We start from the raw sequence: 25533 nt of genomic DNA on the forward strand, positions 1-25533 counted from the left end.
GCATGACATTTCAAAATGTCTCACTTTCAACATGTGATATGTTATCTATATTCTATTGTGAATAAAATATAAGTTTATGAGATTTGTAAATTATTGCATTCCTTTTTTATTCGTAATTTGTACAGTGTCCCAACTTTTTTGGAATCGGGGTTTGTAAAATAAACAAATTGATTTAATTAAATCTCAAATTTAATTAAAATCAACTTAGCTGAATTGGTACATTCAAGCTAAACAAGGGTAAATAAATCAAAACAAAATCAAAGAGAGGTAGAATAAAATAAAAATAACACAAATAGAACCAACATATGTGAGGAGGGGCCAACCTGAATCTAAACAGAAGGTGATAGCACAAACAGGAAATGAAACCAAGAGTGAGGGGTAGAGAGAGAGAGAGAGAGAGAGAGAGAGGGACGAGTGGTTCAGACATTACATTTTACACTCGCACGGTGTCAGTTAGTCGGATGCTAATAGCTAACAGTTGAGGTAAAGTGCTTAGTTAGTTTATATGCCTGCTCGACTGCTAAAGAGTTAGCTTTGGCTACACTCAGTTGCTTGTTTACACAAGGGTCTGTGAGGTGTGTGTTGTTATCAGATTGAACCGGAAGAGGCTGCTCTCAACTTCCGGGGTCAGACATTGCCAAGAGACCAATACAAGTTTACAACACGCGCAAGATTAATTTGTGCCGCTAATCTGAGATTTCTTCGTCAGAGAAGATTTACACATTTAAAACTGAAATGGGGATTTCTTTCACCCAAAATCAGATTAATGTAGTCTGGTACTATCTATTCGGGCTGCTAATCTGAGATTTCTTCGTCAGAGAAGATTTACACTCTACTAACAACAGAAATTAGGATTTCTTCGCTAATATCAGGTTAGTTCCTTATCGTACGATTTAAACACGCATTATAGCATCGATAAACTTTCTACTGCTCGTATGTTGAGGAATTCCTCCAACTCGCTAGTCAGGTGCGGTGGAACGACGGGACGTTAAAGGTCATATTCTGGACTGGCCTAAACAATTATCTTTATTCCCAATCACCAGCTGTCACAAACCCTGCCTCGCTTGCACAATTTATAAACCAGGTGCTGTTATTGGCCGACTCTCCCTTCACCGTAGGCGGGGACAGTCGAGAACCAGCCAACCACTCCAATCTCCAAATCTACCCCAGTAGAGCGAACCACCATTTCGAAGTCCACTCAAACCAGATCGTGACCAAGAGGGTACAGTCGCCGCGGTCCGCGGCATTCCCGCGTGCCCGAAAATGGGTGTCCAACAGCGCTGACCTGGGGGCTAAAGTTTCAGACCCATGCTTAACATCTGTCAGCGCTGAAATCTACCCCTAGTTTCTCAAACCCGCCGCCGATCGTGGCCAAGGCAAGCCCACCTGAGTTCCCGCTGGTTCCGCCCAGCTCTTCTTCGTCTTCGCTGGTTCTGCCCAGCTCTTCTTCGTCTCCGCTGGTTCCGCCCAACTATCCTTCGTCTCTGCTGGTTCCGTGCAGCTCCGCGCTACAAGAGCGCCCCTCTGAATCCGCGCTTTCAGAGCGCCCCCGAGAATCTAGTTCTCAAGCCACGGCCAGGAGTGCTGATCCCGATCCCCGAGAATCCAGTTCTCAAGCCTCGGCCAGGAGTGCTGATCCCGATCCCCGAGAATCCAGTTCTCAAGCCTCGGCCAGGAATGCCGATCCCGAATCCTGAGAATCCAGTTCTCAAGCCACGGCCAGGAGTGCCGATCCCGAATCCCGAGAATCCAGTTCTCAAGCCACGGCCAGGAGTGCCAATCCCGAATCCCGAGAATCCAGTTCTCAAGTCACGGCCAGGAGTGCCGATCCCGAATCCCGAGAATCCAGTTCCCAAGCCACGGCCAGGAGAGCCGATCCCGAATCCCGAGAATCCAGTTCTCAAGCCACGGCCAGGAGTGCCGATCCCAAATCCCGAGAATCCAGTTCTCAAGCCACGGCCAGGAGTGCCGATCCCGAATCCTGAGAATCCAGTTCTCTAGTCACGGCCAGGAGAGCCGATCCCGAATCCCGAGAATCCAGTTCTCTAGTCACTGCCAGGAGAGCCGATCCCGAATCCCGAGAATCCTGTTCTCAAGTCACGGCCAGGAGTGCCGATCCCGATCCCCGTGAATCCTGTTCTCCAGTCACGGCCAGGAGTGCCGTTCCTGATCCTCAAGTGTCCGCGCCACAAGAGCGCCCTCAAGTGTCCGCGCCTTTAAAATCACTCACCTCAGTCACAGTAGCTATCCGATCTCGTTGCTTCAACGTGGACTCCTCTACAACACACCACAAGCCGATGAGTATACCTTCTGACTACTTACCTCTTAGACTTACCTTCTGTTCTCCGTCCTGTTGTCTCCCCTGTCTGCAGACTCGTCTCGGTTGGGAATTACCTCATCTGACTCCGGCTCTCTTCATCTGTCTCGCTCCGTCAACCTGTGAAGCAAAAGGACAGTATCAGTTCAGTTGCCTGACTCTCAGACATCAAGCCTCAAGATATAGTACTCACCTCTCATCACGATCTCCTGCACCTTCACTTTGGGAATAAAGTCACAGTGTTATCACTTACCTTTGTGTCCGGCTGCTTCTGTGACACACACAAGTCGGCTTGCAAATAATGTTTAAACGTTTGCCACCGTTCTCCACCATTTCTGTAGCAATTTATATAGCTCAAAAGGGAATTGTATATAAATAATTACAATTAATTATGATTAATTACAATTATTTATATCGGCTGACAGTAATAACTGTAGCAGAATTGAATTGCCATCAACTGATCTGTCCGTCCAGCGAACATTCAGTGCAAGTTCATATCAACTCTAAGAAAGGATATTTTCTTGGCCACAGAAAACACTTACTTAAGTATTAATACATTAGAGCATGTAGTAAGGGTCAAAATCGTAAAGGGACATTAATTTGCAAGGTAGTACCAGAAACTCATGTAATTTGTGCACACAACTTTTCTTAACTAAACACTAACGCAGACTAGTCTAACAAACAAACATACATACGTACAATCACTCATACATGGGGAAAGGGCAAATGAGAGTTGATGGATGAAACCATCAGGAAAACCAGAGAATGCAGTTATGGAAAAAGTCATTTAACCACCTGAGTAAAACCATCAGCGCCGTTTATAACGGGGACTATAGCTTGTACTAATAACCTCTGTTTTGTTCAGTTAAATGTGCATTACTTGCAATGCATTTGGTCGTGACGAGTGTCTGGAATGCAGTCTCAGATGAAAGTCTTAATAGTTTCAAGGTTTTGGATTCCTGATCACGTTCTTCTGGATTGAAGAGTGATGAATTCCAAAGATGTTCTGAGGTAGAAATGTTCTTTCCAGGTAGAGAGTGGAAAAGAGCTAAGAAAGAGATCTGCTGAGGTCCTTTGTTGAATGGAAAGTCAAGGCCGCAAGGCCTGGCACAAAAACTTAGAGGTTCCAGAAAAAGCTCTAGCTCACATCCTCTTAGGATCCAACAAAACCTCAGACTGCCAGGGTGCCACTTATGTGAGAGCTTTATCTGCTATAGAGGTCACACCTCTGGGAGTCAAAGGGCCTATGGGGACTTGAACTTTTGGAGGGAAAGTTTACAACTCTTTGTCTCCATGCATGGTAATTTGCATATGAACCAGATTGGAGGTTGATATACAAACTGTTAAAGATTCTTAGAAAACTTATATGTTGCATTGATATCGACATATGATATACATTCTCAATTAAATAATCCGAAGACGAATTGATAAGAGACCAAACATGATATACATGAGGTAATATAACTAGTGTCATATCATAATCATGCATAAAACAGAATACTGTTATGTCTCTGGATGTAAAGTTATCATTTGTATTTATTTTTGCATTTATTCGGTGTGATGTATTTCAGTGTTGTGTTGCATGCTATATTGTGCGCCGTTTCTCTCTATCCCTCTCTCTTTCTGGCAGCACTTGATTGGGACCAGCTGTAAGAGATTACGTTGTGAGCGGGAGCGTTTAAACGCTGGGAAGCGGAGCATTGTTGGAGAGCTTCTGTAGTATGCGCGTCGTGAAGCTCCACCGCTGGTGTCTCGCCGTTCCATCTTCTGTATCCTGCCCTAGACAACGTTCGATTGTGTAGTGTGTTAAACGACGGTGTTGTTGACTTGCCATTAAAATTTAGTGAGTAATTATTTCTGAGTTGTGCCGCGGAAACAGCATTTCCTGCACGGCAAGGACTAAGCTATATATTCGTTCTCTGTATCATTTATTTGTTATCTGTGAACCATTATTACGTTATTCCTGAAGCAGTAGGTTGGGGATTGCCTTTTTATGTTTTGTCTAGCTAGGGAGTTAGGGAAGACTTCTGTATTTCTTTTGGCAATTTTCTTTGTTAGGTCATTTAAGTCTAAACCCCTAGTTAGTACTTTGGTTTGTTATTTTGGCCTGGATCCCCTTCCGAAGAGATGCGCTTCTTGATTCAAGAAATAATAAACTTGTCAACTTGTAATAATCCCTGTTGTGGTCATTGTGAGCTGAACAGGAGAGGAGGAATGTTGTTGTTTTCCCAATTTTATATTATTCTTGTCACTGGCCTTACCAACCCTAGACTGGTGACAATGCAATATGCAAAAACATATACAAGAATAGTAATAATATACACAATGACCTGAAGATATGTGTTCATTCAAAGAATGGTTTTTCTATGAATTAATTAGAGAAGAGTCTATGTCTCTTTCCTAAGGGGAAAAGAAGTGAGTTCCCGCATTCCTTTGAGCAATAAAACAAGTGTTATCAGATGGGTTGCCATGGAACCAGAGGCCTGTTCTGCCTTCTTAGGTAAAGTAAAGTCGTGACGTATTGTCAAGTATGGTGACCCATACTCGAAATTGGTGCTCTGCGTTTAACCCATCCAAGTGCACACACACAGCAGTGAGTAGTGAACAAATGCACACACACACACACACACACACACACACACACACACACCCGGAGCAGTGGGCAGCCATTTATGCTGCGGCGCCCGGGGAGCAGTTGGGGGTTCAGGTGCCTTGCTCAAGGGCACCTCAGTCGTGGTATTGAGGGTGGCGAGAGCGCTGTACATTCACTCCCCCCACCTACAATCCCTGCCGGCCGGGGACTCGAACCCGCAACCTTTCGATTACGAGTCCGACTCTCTAACCATTAGGCCACGACTTCCCCCGTTAAATGCATCTAACACCTTCCAGGTGTTAGATGCATTTCGGTGGGAAGGGTCCACGGACCCTCATAGTTGGCCTTTTGGTTAGGTGAGGGGGCATAAGAGATTATTTGTTAAATATAACAAATATTTGTGTGCCTGATTGGTCCAAATGTTACATTACCCACACTTTAATCTCAAGCGGAAATGTTGAAAGAAACGAGTACAACAAATAAAATGTGCACATCGTCATCAGCTATCTGAACAAGAGCTCTAGATGTAGTGCCGTCAGAAAAAAGTCATTTAAAACAACATTTACAAAAAATATACCCAGATTATCATGAGTGGGGTTTCTGTATTCATATGATCATTTTCGTAGTGACTTGGACTCTTGAGTTACATAGGGAGCACAAAAAAAACACAAATCCTTGATATTTTGTTTCTGTAGCTTTTTCAAGACTGTGTACAACCTGAAACTTTACTGAATGTGTAGCTTTTAGCACAATGGTTAGATTTGTTTCAGTTGTACGTGTCAAACAGCACACCTTAATTTACGTGTCGATGCGTAATGGGGTCTCACATCAAATAGATGGATAATTGTCCTAAAAAAGAAATACCGACTTAGTCAAACACTCTCAAGAAATTTTTCTTAATTTTCATTTATTTCTATAAACACTGAATGCTGATGGCTCTCAGAGAGATGGCCTAACCTACAGTACAGTCATAGTAATGACATATACAGTCCAACAAACAAAATGTGAGCCGTGTCGTCCATAATTCTGATCGTCTGACTTAGTAAAATGTCAGTCACAATAGATCAAGAGGAGGATTTCTGTATTCTGTATGCATTATAGCAATTTTTCTTAAATGTATACACTTTTGCATTTCGTAATTCAATGATTTTTAGTCAATTCGTTTTGCGCAAAGATAATTCCTATGTAAAGATTATGTTTGAATTCTTTGAATTTACAAAAGCGTTGAACATCATAGTTCTCAAAATATGTTTGCAAACCATCAAATAAATATGACAGAAGTGGAGAAACAAAGATGTTTAGCACATACACACATTGTAGATGCGTATGTACACCAGCTTTATAGGAGTCAAAGAAGATGGCGATAGTGATTGATAACATTCATGTTTAATGTCGTTGTTTTGATTCCGTGGACAAACACCTCAAGGGAAATAATTTGAAACGGAGGTTTGTCAAAATAATAAAAAGTTCAGTCAAATGTTCAATAATTTTCTTAAATCAGAATCAGAAGAAACAGAATCAGAATGAGCTTTATTGGCCAAGGATGTTTACACATACAAGGAATTTGTTGTAGTGACAGAAGCTCCACAGTGCAACAGAAAGACAGCAACAGGACAGGACACAGATAATAAAAGAATAACAACAATTAACCAAAAGGCAATGTACAAAGCAGCAAAAACACAATATATAATATAAACAACTATGAATGTACAGGTCAAGTATGTGCAAATTAGAAATGAGAAAATAAAGATAAAATTAGTGAGTGTGGTGAATGGATAGTGTATTATACTATATATGGATAGTGTATTATATGTTCCACATTTATTGTTGAGTGTTCATGAGATGGATAGCCTGAGGGAAGAAACTGTTCCTGTGTCTGGTCGTTCTGGTGCACAGAGCTCTGTAGCGTCGACCAGACGGTAACACTTCAAAGAGGGAGTGTGCTGGGTGTGAGGGGTCCATAGTGATTTTACCAGCCCTTTTGCTCACTCTGGATAAGTGCAGTTCTTGGAGAGTGGGGAGGGTTGTACCAATGATTCGCTCTGTAGTCTTCTGAGGTCAGATTTGGTAGCTGAGCTGAACCAGACAGTTATTGAAGTGCAGAGGATGGATTCAATGATGGCAGAGTAGAACTGTTTCACCAGCTCCTGTGGCAGGTTGAACTTCCTCAGCTGGCGAAGAAAGTACAACCTCTGCTGGGCCTTCCTGACAATGGAGTCTATGTGAATCTCCCACTTCAGGTCCTGGGAGATGGTGGTGCCCAGGAATCTGAATGACTCCACTGCAGTCACAGTGCTGTTCATGATGGTGAGTGGGGGGAGAGCAGGGGGGTTTCTCCTGAAGTCCACTATCATCTCCACAGTTTTGAGCGTGTTAAGCTCCAGGTTGTTAAGACTGCACAGACAGCCAGCTCCTTAACCTCCTGTCTGTAAGCAGACTTGTCACCGTCCTGGATGAGGCCGATCAGTGTGGTGTCGTCTGCAAACTTCAGGAGCTTGACAGAGGGGTCTTTAGATGTGCAGTTGTTGGTGTAGAGGGAGAAGAGCAGTGGGGAGAGTACGCAGCCTTGAGGAGCTCCAGTGCTGATGGTTCGAGCGCTGGATGTGAATTTACCAAGCTTTACTAACTGCTGTCTGTCTGTCAGGAAGCTGTTGTTAAATGAATAAGTATGTGCTCGTCATGCTCTCTTTCCCATGCAAGGATTAGCATGAACTTGCAAAGGAATCTTAAAACAAATACAGACAAACAAACTAAATGTGAATTGTCATCTGCTATCTGAGCAAGATGACTAAATCCAGTGGAGTAACAAAAATGTAATTTACAAATCTGCGTTTAATAAACTTTCACAATTGTTTATGAAATACATTTTCTGAATTCTATCTGCATTATAAACATTTTCTTGTCTTGCTATATCTCTCTTTCTTAGTGATATTGTCTCTTGAATGTACGATAGGTTATTGATTAAGTTTATCAATACTCTTTACAAGAGTGTGGAAATTTTCCCATGCTCAAACTTAAATGAATGTGCGGCTTTCAGTGCAATAGTTTGATTTGTTTCAGTTGTGATTTTTTTTAAGGATAAAACAGCAAGACTTAATTTTCGTGTTGATGCTTCATGTGTTCGCACATCATGGACAGACACCAAGTTGCACTAAAAGAAATATCTCAAAGAGAAAAGACAGATACTTAATTCCTTAATTTTCATTTATTCCTATTATGATGACAGCTCACAAAGAGGTCTCTTCACCTAAAATCATACACAGTCCAACAAACAAACTGTGAACGGCCATCTGAAATCTTGATAATATGACTGAAACTAGTGGTGTAAGAAAAATGTAATTTACAAAGATTGTGATTCTTATATGCGACACATCCCTAAAATCTGTTGGCATGCAAAAATACTCATAAATGTTTTAGCACAGCTATTTACACACCTAGTATGAGAACTGTATCACTTGCCATAGAAAATTCATTACCAGTTTATTAGGATCAAAATAAATGACGATAATAGTTGAAAAATCCTTGTACATCTCTTTCATGTTGAAAACACAGATGCTGGTGCTTTAATCTTTTAGTAAACCATTTCAAATGACATGATACCTACAAAATAGTCAAATAGTGAAAATGTACAAGTTTTGTGTTCTAAGTGAGAAATTTAAAGCAATAAAGGTGTCATGAACATTAGAAAACAACATGTATTCTCTGTGGCTGTTAAACATAATTTGAAATAATAAATAATTTGAAACGTAGGTCTGTCAAATGAGAAAGGTTCAGTCATACATTTAAAAAATGTTTTCTGAAGTAACAAATTATGTGTTTGTCACAAACACTTCCAAAGAGTTTTCTACTCATGTGAGAAAAGCACTTGGGTGCATTCTCATCAGGCTATTTTACAGAAATTAAAGAATAAAACTAAAGTTTCATTTAAAGACAATAAAGCATGACTTGTGTTAGCAACACACAATGCATTTAAAACATTTTAAACATGTTTAAAACTGTAGGTGTAATTATTCTACTGAGAAGTTTTAAGTGAAATGCATATTTGTTCTTTCACAGTACACATACTATCTACAGGCTAGATTAAAATTAAAACATTTCTTAAATACCAACAAAAAGTAAAAACAACATATATGATTTGCTCATATTTAAAATTTAGCATACTCAGATTTGTGTGTGTGTGCGTGTGTGTGGTGTGTGTGAGGTGAGAGAGAGAGAGAGAGAGACGTGTGTTTCACACTCTGTTCTAGAGAAAATCTTTCATTTCTATGTGCTGACCATAGCAACCAGGCTGCTGAAAAATAAATTCTATAGCATTTATTTATGTGAAATATCATATTTACTATGGAAAAAAAAACTAAAACATTATTTTTCAAATAATGCAATATGTGTTAAGGCAAGGGTGCCCAACCCTGTAGATCTACCATCCAGCAGAGTTCAGTTCCAACCCTGATCAAACACACCTGTCTGTAATTATCAAGTGCACCTTCAGATCTTAATTAGTTTGTTCAGTTGTGTTTGATCAGGGTTGGAGTTCAACTCTGCAGGAAGGTAGATCTCCAGGAAAAGAGTTGGGTACCCGTGTATTAATGTATTTTAAATGCAAAAGGAACTTTATTTAAAAAATGTAATAAAAAATCTGTTGATTTGTTATACATGTTTATTAAAAAACAAGTTTTGTAATAACCAATTGTTCTAGAAGTTTGACATGATGAAAATTTAGATTTGGACATTTGAACGTATAGAACCCCTGTTCTAGAGAATAGTGCAATAACATATTTTCACCACTAGATGTCACAAACGAACTTCTTAAACCAGGGGTGCCCAACCCTGTTCCTGGAGATCTCCCTTACTGCAGAGTTCAGTTCCAACCCTGATCAAACACACCTGCCTGTAATTATCAAGTGCTCCTTCAGATCCTAATTAGTTGGTTGAGTTGTGTTTGATTAGGGTTGGAGCTGAACTCTGCAGGAAGGTAGATCTCTAGGAACAGGGTTGGGCACAAGGTCAAATATGTAGATTAGTACTGGTTGAAAGAAAGAAACAAAACAGAAAATATAGTACACCACTGGATGGCTGTCTATGCCTATTCTTAAGCAGGGTTGTGAAAAGTTGCTGCTTAGAACTGCTTAGTCTTCTGGGGCCGTATTCATGAAAAATAGTGCTAAGAGTTACTCCTAGTAACAAAATTCTAAGAAATTTCTTAGAAATGTGGGTGTTTCCTCTTAAAATTAAAGAAAAGATCCTAGTAAAGAAAAATGTAATTCAGAAAGCATCTTAACCCTTAAAAGAGGTCTTAAGGGCCAAAAGTGTTAGGAGTACAGACGAGGACTTTTAAGGGGCTTAAGAGTTTCTTTAGTAGTGGAGAAAATGGACGAAACATGAAGAGGGAGAAGAAATGTGTTGCACACAATGCATGACAGTGAGTTAATAAAACGCTACACATTAGATCATGCAGTGATCATATTTATGCCCGATCTTATTAAAGACATGCTAACATCTCAGACACTGCGCTGAAATGCCATAGCGCCAGAAATGGACGTAATCACTACATTAACATATTTGGGAACTGGAAACATGCAACTATGCAGCAGTGATGATTTGGGTCTGTTACAGCACTTATTATGTCGCTGTTCATTTCCTATAAAATACATCAAGTATGACAGCATGGTAAATAAAAATAAATATATATACATATATAATGTGTGTGTGTGTGTGTGTGTGTGTGTACCTGGTATTCATCACGTCCTGGGGACCAAATGTCCCCACAAGGATAGTAATACCAGTAAATCTTAATCTTGTGGGGACATTTTTTGGTCCCCATGAGGAAACAAGCTTATAAATCATACAGCATAAAGTTTTTTGAAAATCTAAAAATACAGCATGTTTCCTGTGAGGGCTAAGTTTAGGTGTAGGGTTGGTGTAGGGCAATAGCACATACAGATTGTACAGTATAAAAACCATTACGTCTATGGGATGTCCCCATAAAACATGGAAACCCAATGTGTGTGTGTGTGTGTGTGTGTGTGTGTGTGTGTGTGTGTGTGTGTGAGAGAGTGAATGAGAGAGAGTACGGAAAAATTACGCCTGTAATTTCAAAGTGAAGGCTTATAATAAACCCTACTCTTAAAAGCACCCTTTTCTTTCCTTCTTGGACAACCAACCAATCACAGTCTTCAAAAGACTCTGTCATTCCTAGCAACGGGGTCAGCCCCGCCTCCTAACTAAGATAAAAGTTTTTGTCTTTTCCTTGCTCAGAGTTGCTCTCAGATTGGTCCTGAATCACTCTTAAACTAAGACCCCTAGTTAGAAATTTTTAAGCTAAAATAGGAGCTCTCTAAATGGATTCTTAGAATCTTTAGGAATACGGGCCCTGGTTCATATCCTCCAGGGTCCGTATTCGTAAAAAAAGATTCTAAGAATCCTCTCGCCATTATGATGTCATTAATGAACAAATAAGTCTGGAGCTGTGACAAACACCTTGTGCACAGTTATGGCATATAAAACAGCAGTGCCCACATGTCTATTGCTCCTATAACAGTTTTCCTATTTCTCACAGATTTCTGCTCGTTCTAAATCAGATATAGATAAGTAGCACAGTAAAGATTACATTCCATGAATGCATTAGTGAGAGCGATTGCTTTTGTGAATTAATTCTACCTGGCAGGATCTCTCTACTAGTAGTGAAGCTGTGGGATTTAGTTATTAAGAAATATATGCTTGAACTATTTAGTTTCTAAGGTATTTTATTGAGAGATCGCAGAACAGTGTTAGCAATACATTTCCGCGCTGAATGATCCTGTGCGTGCGATCTGCGCGTGATGTATTGCACGCGCTACTGTCTGTAGCCTAATGCTGTATCCGAAATCGCCCCCTATATCCTCAAATAGTAGGGCATTATTTGAGGGGACAGCCATTTTAAGTGATGTTCGAAACCATAGTGGATGTTCTCGAGTGCACTCATTTAATCCCACAATGCACCGCAAAAACGAGTGTACAACCGATGTACACTCAACCATAGACATTATGCACTCAACGGCTAGAGAATCCCCATAATGCACTGTGACATGCGTTCACACCAGATGCGACTTGCGCAAATAAATCGTGCTATTCTCGAGTAGTTGGACGCTTGAACATTTTGAGTTTACTCATTTCATTCACGCGTGAAATTCACTTCACAACAGACGCGAATTCGCGTCATGGGAGGGGCTTCTGCCAGGTGACTCCAGTCTTGTTGTGAAATGGTTGACATAGATTTTGTTGAGAGTGTAGTTGCACTTTATGTGCTATGGAAACATTGGATGCGCGTATTTCAGCCGAGAATGTAGTTGTTTAAAACTCAAATCTGCAGTTTATTTATAAAAACAGTGCCTATATGAAAATGTGCTTGGCCGATTTCGGAGCCGTGAGCTCCAGGCGATCACCGGGCGCTCGTACTCATGTATCCCGAAGAGAGGAGCATGACCTCGACTAGTCCTTCTTACATTTGCCGCTGGCTCTGATGTCTCTGTAGTGGATAAACATAAGATATAATTTGTTTTGGGTAAATCTAACAGGTAATCTTTGGTCTATCGTACAGCTCTGGGTATCCACATACAGCGACGATGATTTTGTCCTCTATTGTTGTTTCGGATTTCTGCCTCCGCTCGTAATCTCGTCACTACTAGAGCAAGCTCCTGATTGGTTAACGCAGCGCGAATATCCGCCAAAGTTCAGATTTTTCAATTTGCACGATTTGCGCGAATCATGCGTGTCAAATACCCGAAACGCTCAATTTGCGCGAATCACGCTGCAGGATGTCTATTCGCGTCTTTGCATTGACTTAACATGTAAATCACTCGCGCTTAAAGCTTCATTCGCGTCTGGTGTGAACGCACCATGAGAGTCGCATGACGAATGAATTCCCGCGTCTCGCCAGAAGATGGCGCCCGCAGCTGAATCATCCATTCATTCATTTTAGAAGCGCTCGTCCACGGCGTAATATAGCGTAATACAACACAGGTACAAATTAATTGTAAATTGACTATTAGGGTTTTATGCATAATTTCTGTGACAGAGTTCAAGATAAATCCTTTAATCTTACTACTGGAGCTGCCCGTTTCAAATGATTATTTATGCAAAAGCGGCAGTCCTTCCGGTGCACTCAGTGTCGGAATTCACTCACTCGTTTTCATTTACTCCTTCAAGTGAACTGTATGAGTGGACTAATGTAGGGAATAGTGAATGAGGGTATAGGGGGCGATTTCGGATACAATCTATGTGTGTGCGTTACAGTGCAGCAGCACACTAGATTAGACCGGTGATTACCTTACCTTTACAATACGCTGTTTAAAACGTGCATTTTCCTGTTCAATTTAGAGCATCCAGTAATATAATCACACATGTCTTGTGGAGCTCTTTCAGAGTATGAATTTATTTGTAATTTTAACTGTTTGGAAACGGAGCTTATGTGGATTTCTTATACTGTTGCTCCCTCTATAGGACCAGCGACTAGTCAACGTCAAGTCAAAAGCGTCATGGCAGAGCACTGAAGTCGACTAGTCGGTGCAGCCCCTATTACATAATGGTAAATATTACAATATCATAGTACTACAACAGTAATCAGCAATAATGATAAGCCTAATACTCACAATAAAAATAATAAGGTCATATAGATCATAACACAGTCTCGGAGGTAAGAAGTGGATTATCTTTCACTTGAAATTTTTGTCTTTTCCTCCTGAAATGCGAGGCAAATGTTAGATCACAATAATTAGGAACCACAGTTTCCACAAAGCCCTTCACTCGATTGGGATGTTCTCTTTTATTCTGGTTGGCAAGGGCAGTGACTGTAACATCGTGTGTGTTTTGCAGTATTAAACACGTATTCATACAGATTTCATCAGGCTCGGAAAATTCTTCAAAAATAACACAAAGAATGGCCTTGACAGCTGCCATGGTTGCAACACTTGTGTCATCAAAACAGGGTGTTCAACACACCACCGTCTCTGTTTAAAAACTTGCTTGTTTCTTGCTTGGGTCATTTATGGCAAATATCTTTCAGCGCTATATCCTGAATATATATATATATATATATATTTTTTTTTTTTTTTTATCTAAAGGCAAACACGCTTTATTCAAGCCCTTTCAGCTCTGTGTGCTTTCTCTCTCTCCAGACACGTACTGGCGCAATGTTTAAGAGCTACAGATGACACAGTTATTTTAGCAACAACAGAAACACGGTGAGCAGCAAAATTATAGATTACTTTCACTAAAACACAGCAGAAAAAAACAATGCTGCAAATATAGTTATTTTTCTTACTATTTATCTATCTATATCCTATGATTGACTGTTCAAACCAGATGTGACAAGATGTTTCTGATCTACATTTAGCATTATTAATCTGTAGCCAGACTAAGAACATTTAAAAAGAATGATGTAATTATAATTGGGAAAATTGTTGTTAGATGGCAAGGATAGAACTTAAATTTTGAAACTGCTAGTTATTTTTCTTTTCTGGTCAAGATGAGAACGTTTTGTTTATTGTAGCTACATTGGTTTTAGGCTAGTAGATCATGCTTTTAAGTAAAATATTAAAATAGTATAGATTTCAGGAGGAAAACCCTGAACAGAAAAAGTTTTTTTTTTCTGTCACATGGCCTCACATGTATCTAAATGCATAAATGCAATACGTATAAAAATATAATTTTCTTTTTTTTTTTTTTTGACCGGACCTCTGCTTGGAAGAAAATATAGAGGGCGTGCCTCTTGGAACTTTAATTGAATAGGCCTACCTTATATATATATATTTAATTGAATTGACTTATACCATAAATCAATACTTTATTTGTATGGTTTTGTAATATCTGTGTCACATAGATTTCCTTATATGTCATAGTAGATCAGACTCTTTTTATAGAATTTGAATACAGAAAAACTGTTTTGAACATGGTAATGGACTAAAACATAAGTAACGGGCTGGATGTATATTAACCTTACATCTTAACACCTCTTTTTTTTTTTTTTTACAAAGCAGATCATAGATCATATATTATGCCTATAGCCTATAATACAGCTTCATAAATAGGAAGATTTCAATACACAAGGATTCTGAATGGGATATTTTAGTGAGCTTGAGACTCGACTCAGACTCGTGACCAAAGACTAGAGACTTGACTAAGACTGCAGCGATAAAGACTTCAGACTTGACTCAGACTCCAAGTTAAAGACTTGTGAACATTACAAAAGTAATATGAGTGTTTACTCTGTATATTCAAGAACACATTCTATAGTGTTACAGTGTTGCTTGAAAGTTTGTGAACAATTTCGAATTGTCTAGATTTCTGCATAAATATGACCCTAAACATCATAAGATTTTTTGCATAAGTCCTGAAAGTAGACAAAGAGAACCCAATCAAACAAATGAGACAAAAATATTTTCTTTTTCATTTATTTATTCAGGAAAATTATCCAATATTGCATATCTGTGAGTGACAAAAGTATGTGAATCTCTTGGATTAGCAGTTAATTTAAAGGTGAAATTAGAGTCCATCTGTGCAGATACACTGTGGTTGCATACTAGATACACATATAGTTACCATGTAAATTCACAGGAATTAGGGACACAATATAAAGTGGGACTCAAGATGGTATCCCACTGCCAATAAAACAATGTCCTCTTAGCCATTACAATGCTAAACGATTTTGAACTGTATGGTAACTGCTTAGCCTGTAACTTATTAGCATGCTAAACTTACTAGCATAATACAACTAACACAGGCACGTCAATTTCCGAGAGGTATTTCTCGGGAATGGTAGCGAATGTCAAAAATATGATCAGTCATTTCTGTGCGGCTCGGTCGAAAGATCATCTGATCAGATTTTGGACAAAATTTGTAGGAAGAGTAGCGAAAAAACTGTTTTCCGTTTACTTCAACATTAATGGAAAATGACAAATGAGATATCGTTAGAATTGGCATAACCCAGAGAATGAAAGGACATAAAAATAACAAAATTTGGACAACATTTTCAAAAGTTCTAAGTGTTTTTGCAATAATCATTATATTTTTGGAACACTAGGTAGCGCTGTCTTCAAACTTCTGAGGTACCTCCAGGAAATTGTGTTGATGATCCCTACTGATTTTTGTGCACATATGTCAAATGGTTTAAAAGATATTGCAATTTATGTCAAATTTCAAAATGGCGTACACATGGTTCAGCCAATTGGCAAAATTAATTCGACATGACCCAAGGAATCCATAGACACAAAAATCATGATTTACTGACTAACTGTTCAAAAGTTCTAAGCAAAAATGTGCCCTTTTGGTATCTCACGACCAATAGGTGGCGCTGTTCCCAACTTCAGGATGGACCCTCAGATCATGGTGTTGATGAAGTGTACCAAGTTTTGAGTCGATTGATTAAAGTTTGGCCGAGATACAGCCTCTGAACCAATTTTGTGTCAACCTCGTTAAGTTCATAACATCATAACTTTTGAACAAAGATGAATAAAAAAAAATGGGTTCAGTCATTTCTGTGCGGCCCAGTCCAAAGATCATCTGAGCCAATTTCGGGAAGAACTGGGTCAATTTTGAAGGAGGAGTAGCGAAAAGAGAGTACTTTTTTAAAATGGCCACTACTGTAATGGGTGGAGTCTTAAAGTAAGCTATACATGGATATCCTGTGACGTCACACATTAAAGACGGCGCCATCTTTAGGACCGCCCAGGGACCGGAAGTAAACAGCAAATATGCCTTCTATCTGCTGTGTCGTGGGCTGTGATAACAGCAAGTCAAAAGAAACGGGACATACGTTTTATAATATTCCTAAAAACACTGAAAGGAGACATAAATGGTTAGCTGCCATTAAAAGGGATCAGTGGACTCCCACAGAACACTCCAGACTGTGCAATGAACACTTTATTTCGGGTAAGTTAGCTAGCTAGCTATGTTAGCAACCCTACGATAAGATAAGATGTAAAGTTACAGGGAGGCTACACTAGGCACGTAACTGGAGTGTTCGTTCACGTTGCGTCTGCTGTAACCGTCTGCTATGATCAGTGAACTGACTACTACCGTAAGTAATAAAAAAACAACTCGTTTTCTAAAACTTTTTTTTGCGCGTCGCGAACGGAGCGTTTCACTTACCCGGTGTAGCCTTCCTGTTAGTGTCAGACACTGTTCATTAATGTGTCACTATATCTCAATCTACCCCTGTAGGTCAGAAGAGCGAGAATCCATTAAACCCCGACTATGTGCCAAGTTTGTTTGCTTATCTCACACCTGAGCAACACAAAAGAAAAATAAATAGTTACAGCAAATTTGAGCAAGTGCAAGCTGTCAAAAGAAAGAGAAGGACGCATGATGTTGGACCGGTGGCATCCTGTGACAACAGCAGCCATATGCAGATTGATGACTGTGGGTACACCTCAGCTCAGGAGGGTAACGTTAGAGGTCAGACAGCTGATCACAGCTACTGTAATTCTGCAGTCTATGCTGAGAGCAGTGTACCATGCTCCAATGAAGCCTGCCATGAAACTGTGAGGAGACTGACAGAGGAGTGTACTGCACTGAGGTCAGAGGTTTATCAGCTCAGGGAAAAGGTTAGCAAGTTATCCTTCAGCCAGGAAACCTTCAAGGACAATGATGACATGGTGCAGGACTTAACTGGCCTTCCATCCTTTGCCAAGCTGATGGTTGTCTTCACTTTTGTGTCAGAGTTCCTTAAGGTGGGACCTGGATTGAATCCCTTTCAAAGCTTTTTAATGACTCTAATGAGAAAGAGACTGAATTTACCACTGCACTTCTTTTCATATATATTTCATGTGTCAAAGCCTACTGCAGGCCGAATTTTTAACAGTACGTTAAATGTCTTGCATGATAGGATGTCTGGATTCATAATGTGGCCCAGTAAGGAACAGATTCAAATTAGTTTACCCATGTGTTTCAAAAATAGTAGTTACGGAAATTGTACATCCATAATAGACTGCTTTGAAATTTTCATTGAGAGACCTAAAAACTTGAGAGCCCGAGCACAAACATACTCACAATATAAGCACCACAATACTGCCAAGTACTTGATATCAATAACTCCACAGGGAGTCATATCGTTTGTGTCTCGTGGCTGGGGAGGGCGAGCAAGTGACAGGCACATTACAGAGAACTGTGGCTACCTGGAAAATCTGTTACCTGGTGATTTGGTCCTAGCAGATCGAGGGTTCACAGTAGGAGATGCTGTGGGATTGTACAGTGCTCATCTCAAAATACCTGCCTTTACTAGAGGGAAAAAGCAACTGCATGCAAGTGAACTTGAGTATTCAAGGGGGCTAGCAGCTGTTCGAATTCATGTTGAACGAGTGATTGGTCTTGTGAGGAATAAGTACACAATTTTACAAAGCACAATACCCATTTCTCTCTGCCTGACTGCAACTCCAGGAGAGCTTACATCTCTTGACAAGATGGTCAGAGTGTGCTGTGCTCTGTGCAACATTTGCCAATCTGTTGTGCCCTCACAATAGCATGGGTGTCAGTAACATTGTTTTCCTTAGTGTCACAATGCTAAACAATTGTGTATAAATGTAATATATATTTGGATCTTTGTATTTTATACAAGTCTGTTACTTAGTTACTTAAGAGTTTCATGTAAAATTGTTTTGTGTTTGTCTTGTTTACTTGTTTCTAAAACAAGTAGACTATCACAAATGTGTATATATTGATATTGGCTGAAATTACTTTTGAAATAAATTGTTATTCATTCAGTTACAACACTTTAGTGATGTTTATTGTACATGGTCACATTGCAGTAACAATACATGTGCAATTTATACATTTTCCATCACATTCTATTAGGCAGTGTTGTAATGTAACAAAATACAAATACTCATATATATATATATATATATATATATATATATATATATATATATATATATATATACACACACATATAAATATATACATATAAATATACACATTACATATATATTATACATACATATATATACATACACACACACACTTCTAATATTTAAGACTGGTAATACTAAACTTGTTTTCTGCACTCCACACATTTCCATGTCTTGTGAAAGTGCTTTCGCCTACAATTTGCAGATGTGCAAATGACGACATCTGTGCCTGCAGGTTGACCACAGTAGCATCCCACTTCAGGCCGTTTTGTGGCTGTGATGTATATGGGAGTAAGGCGTGATGCTGTATACCATTTCCCCAGCAGCTCAGGGAGCACTCCAGTCTTGATGAAATTCACCACTTTGCCATAAGCATCATGGAAGAAGTCAGGATCATATAGAATTCGCTGGGTGAAAACTTCCTGTGGTGTCCACACCATGAAGTCACAGTAACACACCTCTGCAATGTGCATTTGTGCCTGCACTTGATACATGTACTTGTGGAAATGTCTCAGTGCCATGACCCCATCCTCTCCTATGCCAAGACAGAATGAGGAATCCTTGCAGCTTTCAGTGAGGGAGCAGTTCAGTGAGCAACCAGGTGTTGCATTAGCATTGCATCAGACCACTGTCCAAGCCTATTCATTTACACCCACAATGTTATATCAAATTTAGCATTTAATCAACAGTACATTTTTTCTTAACCTTTTATTATATGTCTTGGAGTGTCGCAATAATATCGTATCGTGAGTTTAGTATCCTGATATGTATCGAATCGTGAAATTAGGGTATTGTTACACCACTAGCTAGTTAAGTTAAGTAAACAAATATCTTACCTTTCCTGTAAATAAGAAAAGTTTCTTCATCTCCAGATGATAAACTCGAGGATCATTCACCCATCCTGATTTAAAATACATGTACGCTTCAGTGCTCTTGTATGCCTTGAGGGACTCCCCGCTGTATGGAGAAGGATTGTGGACGAGGTAGATGTAAATGTCGCCAAAAGACATGTTTGGCAAGTTAACAACAGATTTCAGCGGGGTCAGAAGTTGATTCGGAAGTAAATACGGATCAAAACCCAAAATATCAATTTTCTTGTAATAGCGTTGCTTTTCTTTATCAGAGAGATGAGCGATTTTCGTCTGAGTAACGTTAGCACAGCCCGTTTCTGCCATTTCCCCTGGAATCATAGACGTTCGTGGCGCGGGCGCTACGGTCCTAAAGACGTCATTGATACCCATGTATTGATTGTGATCAGCATGAGGAGAGTAATCTGATGTACTAAGTTTCATTTTTCTAGAATTAGGGGTTCGAGAGTTATGTTTCAACATTTCAGTGTTGAATTTTTGAACTGGTGGGGTTATATAGTTGGTCCTAGAGACCCTAAAGTTGGTCAGATCACTATTCACGGCCATCACTACAAGTGTGCCAATTTTCATCATTTTCCTATGTTCCATTCATAGGGCTGCAAATAGACTCCCATTGGGGATGGGGAAGAAAAAAAAAAGGAATGTGCACATACCCATTATTTTAATCAAAAACCTGTAATATTTATTTAGGCACCACTATTCATAACACATTTGATTATTCTAATTTGATTATTCTTCAGTTGATATTTGCAATAGTATTCCCTGTCATTATGTATAGCCATTATACTACATTGTAATATCACATTGTTAAAATTGACATCTTAACACCACAAACTAAGACAAAATACAGTGTTAAAAGACGCTTAAATAGGCAACATTTTTACTTAGTAAAACTGACAAACACTGATATTTGCCTCCTTAGAACACATACCATATACAGTGCCCTCCATAAGTATTGGAACAGTAAAGAAAAAATTGCTCTGTTGCCTGTGGAGTCAAGACATTTGCAAATATGTTTAAAATATGAATATGAGACAAAACTACAGAATGTCACATTTTATTATTGGGTGATTCAAGACATAGATGTTTTACCAGCTAAGAAATTCAGCACTTTTAGAGTTTCATCCCCCTATCTGAATATGAAGCACTTTTGGAGGGCACTGTTTATCATAAATCATTATAGGTTCTTGTGAAACCATTGCTGCAGCTGCTTTTGAGTAAGTGTTATTTTGATTGAATGGACTGTTTCCCTGGTGACTTATGCTGTGCGTATTGTGTACAGCTCAGGTGTGGCCTGAGAGTGAGCCCAGCTAAGCTTTTATTATTATTTATTTTATTAAATAAAGTAAATTATGTTTTGGGTTTGCTGGGCAGAAACATCATAGCCAGAATGCTGATGACATGCACATGGAAGTACATTGATCTGAAAGACAGAGAAGAAACCAAAAGACAAGTATTATTAGCACTAACAACATACTGAAACATATCATCAAACTACACTAAAAACAACAAGAGAAATGTTCTAAGGTGGTCTAAATGAAAAAAAAAATAAGGTTTTGACAAGTACTAGTACTATGTAGTAGTACTAGCAATAATAATAATCATCATCATAATAATAAAGTTGTATCATTGCAATCAAGGATAAATATCCTCACAATATATAATGCAGACATGCAAAGAACAGAAAAAAAGTATATCATTGTATATAAATGTAAAAAAGCTACTTAAAAATCCATCATCTGTTTTAATCTGTCATTTAAACACTGAAATGGAGTACAACTGATGAAAATTAAGTTCCATAGTTTTGATGCAGAGCAACTGAAAAAGCACAAATATATGCAGTCAAAACCCCTACAGCATCCACCCGCTTCTATACCCCATAACAGACATATGCCAATCTCTTGCTCATTTTATTCAAACACAACAGTTATCATCTTGTGCCTCAGTTACTGACTGTATTTACTGTAAAATGAAACCAGAGAACTGTATTGTTTATAGTAGAAAAGTGTAACTTACATGAAAAGTGTAAGTTTTGTTGCTAGAACAATTGTTTTGTATGAATTTAAGATGATAAACAGGTCACCACCTTAGGTGGGCATTGTTTTCTAATAATTAAATGGCCCATCGTCAATTATTCTTTACCTATACAATCTATATACGTATTCTTTGTTGTTGTCAGAACAATCGTTTGTTAGGACTACTATAGAATTATTTAAAAGAGGTCCTACTTTGTTGCATTCTACACTCCAATTGTGGTACGATTTCAGATTTCCCTCCCCTTAAAATTTACATAAAAACAAAAACCGTGGCTGTTAATTTTATATGCTGACTGGATAACACCAGCTGCAATGAGGACCAGACATACTACACAAATCACATAACTGAGCTTTTACCTGTAATACTGCATGGTAGGTTCTACTGCAAGTAGAAGGAAGGGCATTACAGTGTAGCAGACAGTCAGCTGAGTGGCAGCCCATGTCACAACATCGTAGCAGATTTTGAGCTGCCGAGAAGACAAGAAATACTCCCGGAGGTTTCTGCGCACCTGATTACATCAAACCAAAACAAATGCAATAGTGAATGAGTGGGTGTTTGGCAGGTGTGACTAAGAAAGATGAGCGATAAACTGATTATGCAACAGGATCATTCCATGTCAACTCAACCAGAGGCCCCTGGCTAAAATTTTTTGATTTTGCTAATATTTATTCTAAAGAAAGATAAACATGTATTGTGAAGAAAGTCAAAATGTCATGGATGAACATTTATTAAGTAATCCACTATTTTGTAGAGGGAGATCAAAATGGCAATTTTCACCTGAGATTCAGAGCCAAATTACAAGGGGGTAAAAATGACTCAAAGATGGCAGCATCATGTTGTTACTTTTACACAGAGATTGGTAGGTCTAGTAGCAAAATCTGTTGAATTTAGCTATCTTTGTTGCATTATGTGCCAATGGTGACCATTCAAAAACGGGGAAAGAGCACTAAGTTTTTTTTTTCTCTAAAGTTTGCAGGCCTATAATAAAAAAGTTTTAATATATCTATCAATCTATCTATCAATATATGTCATTTTAGATATTGAGTCTAAACAAAGTTCTCTTTTGGCTTTTTCATTTTTAAGGCCCTATATGGTTCAGTTCCAGAGATGGAATTTCAATATGGCGTAAATCGATAAATTGTACACATTTTCAGTGGTCAAAAACCAAATGTGGTTCAATTTGCAAAAAATATGATAATTATTTAATTTTAAAGATGAATGTCTGAAGAACAAATAATGTTGAAACTAGAAATGCATCTTGTTTCCTTCTGTCTAAAACAACTGCATTGAGTGCCATAAGTATTCTTATTCCAAAGTTTGTGTGCCTATAACTCAAGAAGTCTTAAAAATATCAAAATATAATTTTAGATTCTAGTTCTTAATAAACCGTTCTTTTGGAATCCTTATTTTCAAGATTCTGTATCATTCAGTCCCATAGACATGGGGACCTCATTGAGGCCCCATATTTAGACTGTTGTATAATACCCATTTTCAGTGGTTGAAAACCAAATGTTGGTCACTTTGTATACAGCCGATACTTATTGTATTTAAAGCTGAATGTGTGAAGTAATTTTGAAACTAGAAATTAATTTTGTTGGGTCACATGCTGTGAGGAGAAACGGAAAAAGACAGCAGTGAGTAGTGAACAAACAAACAAACTCACACACACGTTAATTACTTATAAAGCCCTGAATCGCTTAGCTCATCAGTACTTGAGCAAGCTCTTATCACATTATAGTCCTCCACGTCCACTGCGTTCTCAAAACTCTGGCCATTTGATAATACCTAGAATATCAAAATCGACTGCGGGCGGCAGATCCTTTTCCTATTTAGCACTCAAACTCTGGAACAATCTACCTAAAACTGTTCGGGAGGCAGACACACTCAAAGTCAGTTTAAATCTAGATTAAAGACCGATCTCTTTAACCTGGCTTACACATAACACACTAATACGATTCTATTATTCAAATCCGTTAAAGGATTGTTAGGCTGCATTAATTAGATCAACCGGAACCGGGAACACCCCCTATAACATATGATGTACTCGTTACATAATAAGAAGAATGGCATCTACGCTAATATTTGTCTGTTTCTTTCTTATTCTGTTTCTCAGTCCGTATCAATCAGAATGGTGGATCAGCACTATAATTGCAGCAATATAAAAATAGAAATATAATACATTTATACATTTAAAATTTTAATTAAAACATAATAATTGTCATGAATCCGGTTCGTGGTCTTTTGTCTGACTGCCACAAGAGGTCGCCTCTCCATCATATTGACTCTCACACCTCACATAACACTGGACTGCATTTCCCATCATCCATTGCACTGATTGCACATACACAGCTGATTGCAATAAGTACACCCAGCTGTCTCAATCACACGCTCACACGAGAACTATCACACAATCACACACCCTACTTAAACCATGGACTTCCTTTCACAGATCGCCGAGTATTGTTCTGCGTTTAGCACTCTCCAAGTGTTAGCTGCCTTACCAAGCCATTCTGTGTTTATGTTTATCTCTGAGTATTGTTCTGCATTTATCACTCTCCAAGTGTTAGCTGCCTTACCAAGCCATTCTGTGTTTATGTTTATCTCTGAGTATTGTTCTGCATTTATCACTCTCCTAGTGGTAGCTGCTTTACCGAGCCATTCTGTGTTTGTTTAGTTCCAGTATTGTCTAGCGTTTATCGCTCTCCTAGTGATAGCTACATTACGGAGTCCTTCCGTGTTTTCTAAGTCTTAGTTTAGTTTATTTTGTTTATAGCCTTGTAACCTGATTCCTGCCCGGGTATCTTGGATTAACCCTTGTCTCGCCGTTCGGACACTGCTCATTCCTCATTTGGATTATTGCTCAGGTTATCGGACTACCCCTTTTCTCAAGCCCTCTGGATATCGTTCGCCAATCATAGACCCACGCTTGCCTGATGTTGTTCGACCCTGCCTGTGTTTATGACCACATCTCTAAATAAAAGCCTTGCAAATGGATCCGCACGTCTCACGTCTCCATAACATATGCAATATACAAATATGAAAAATGAATACATTTTAAAATAATAAATAGTATAATATATCTACACTCACCTAAAAGATTATTAGGAACACCTGTTCAATTTCTCATTAATGCAATTATCTAATCAACCAATCACATGGCAGTTGCTTCAATGCATTTAGGGGTGTGGTCCTGGTCAAGACAATCTCCTGAACTCCAAACTGAATGTCAGAATGGGAAAGAAAGGTGATTTAAGCAATTTTGAGCATGGCATGGTTGTTGGTGCCAGACGGGCCGGTCTGAGTATTTCACAATCTGCTCAGTTACTGGGATTTTCACGCACAACCATTTCTAGGGTTTACAAAGAATGGTGTGAAAAGGGAAAAACATCCAGTATGCGGCAGTCCTGTGGGCGAAAATGCCTTGTTGATGCTAGAGGTCAGAGGAGAATGGGCTGACTGATTCAAGCTGATAGAAGAGCAACTTTGACTGAAATAACCACTCGTTACAACCGAGGTATGCAAAGCATTTGTGAAGCCACAACACGCACAACCTTGAGGCGGATGGGCTACAACAGCAGAAGACCCCACCGGGTACCACTCATCTCCACTACAAATAGGAAAAAGAGGCTACAATTTGCACGAGCTCACCAAAATTGGACGGTTGAAGACTGGAAAAATGTTGCCTGGTCTGATGAGTCTCGATTTCTGTTGAGACATTCAGATGGTAGAGTCAGAATTTGGCGTAAACAGAATGAGAACATGGATCCATCATGCCTTATTACCACTGTGCAGGCTGGTGGTGGGGGTGTAATGGTGTGGGGGATGTTTTCTTGGCAC

At 39.1% G+C, this 25533-nt stretch overlaps 1 protein-coding gene across 1 annotated transcript in view; it reads right to left on the reverse strand.

The window, feature by feature from the left end:
• Nucleotides 1–20322: 20322 nt before the first annotated feature.
• Nucleotides 20323–25533, reverse strand: part of mboat1 (membrane bound O-acyltransferase domain containing 1) — a 150397-nt gene continuing 145186 nt past the window's right edge. The window contains exons 12-13 of the mRNA XM_079445877.1: nucleotides 22053–22204; nucleotides 20323–21082 (exon numbers count right to left, since the gene is read on the reverse strand). Coding sequence (XP_079302003.1) covers nucleotides 21010–21082; nucleotides 22053–22204 — 225 coding nt within the window. The 3' untranslated portion in view covers nucleotides 20323–21009. The remainder of the gene's footprint in view (nucleotides 21083–22052; nucleotides 22205–25533) is intronic.

The sequence above is a fragment of the Barbus barbus genome (assembly GCF_936440315.1).
Source record: "Barbus barbus genome assembly, chromosome: 21".
In the NCBI taxonomy this organism is placed as follows: domain Eukaryota; kingdom Metazoa; phylum Chordata; class Actinopteri; order Cypriniformes; family Cyprinidae; genus Barbus; species Barbus barbus.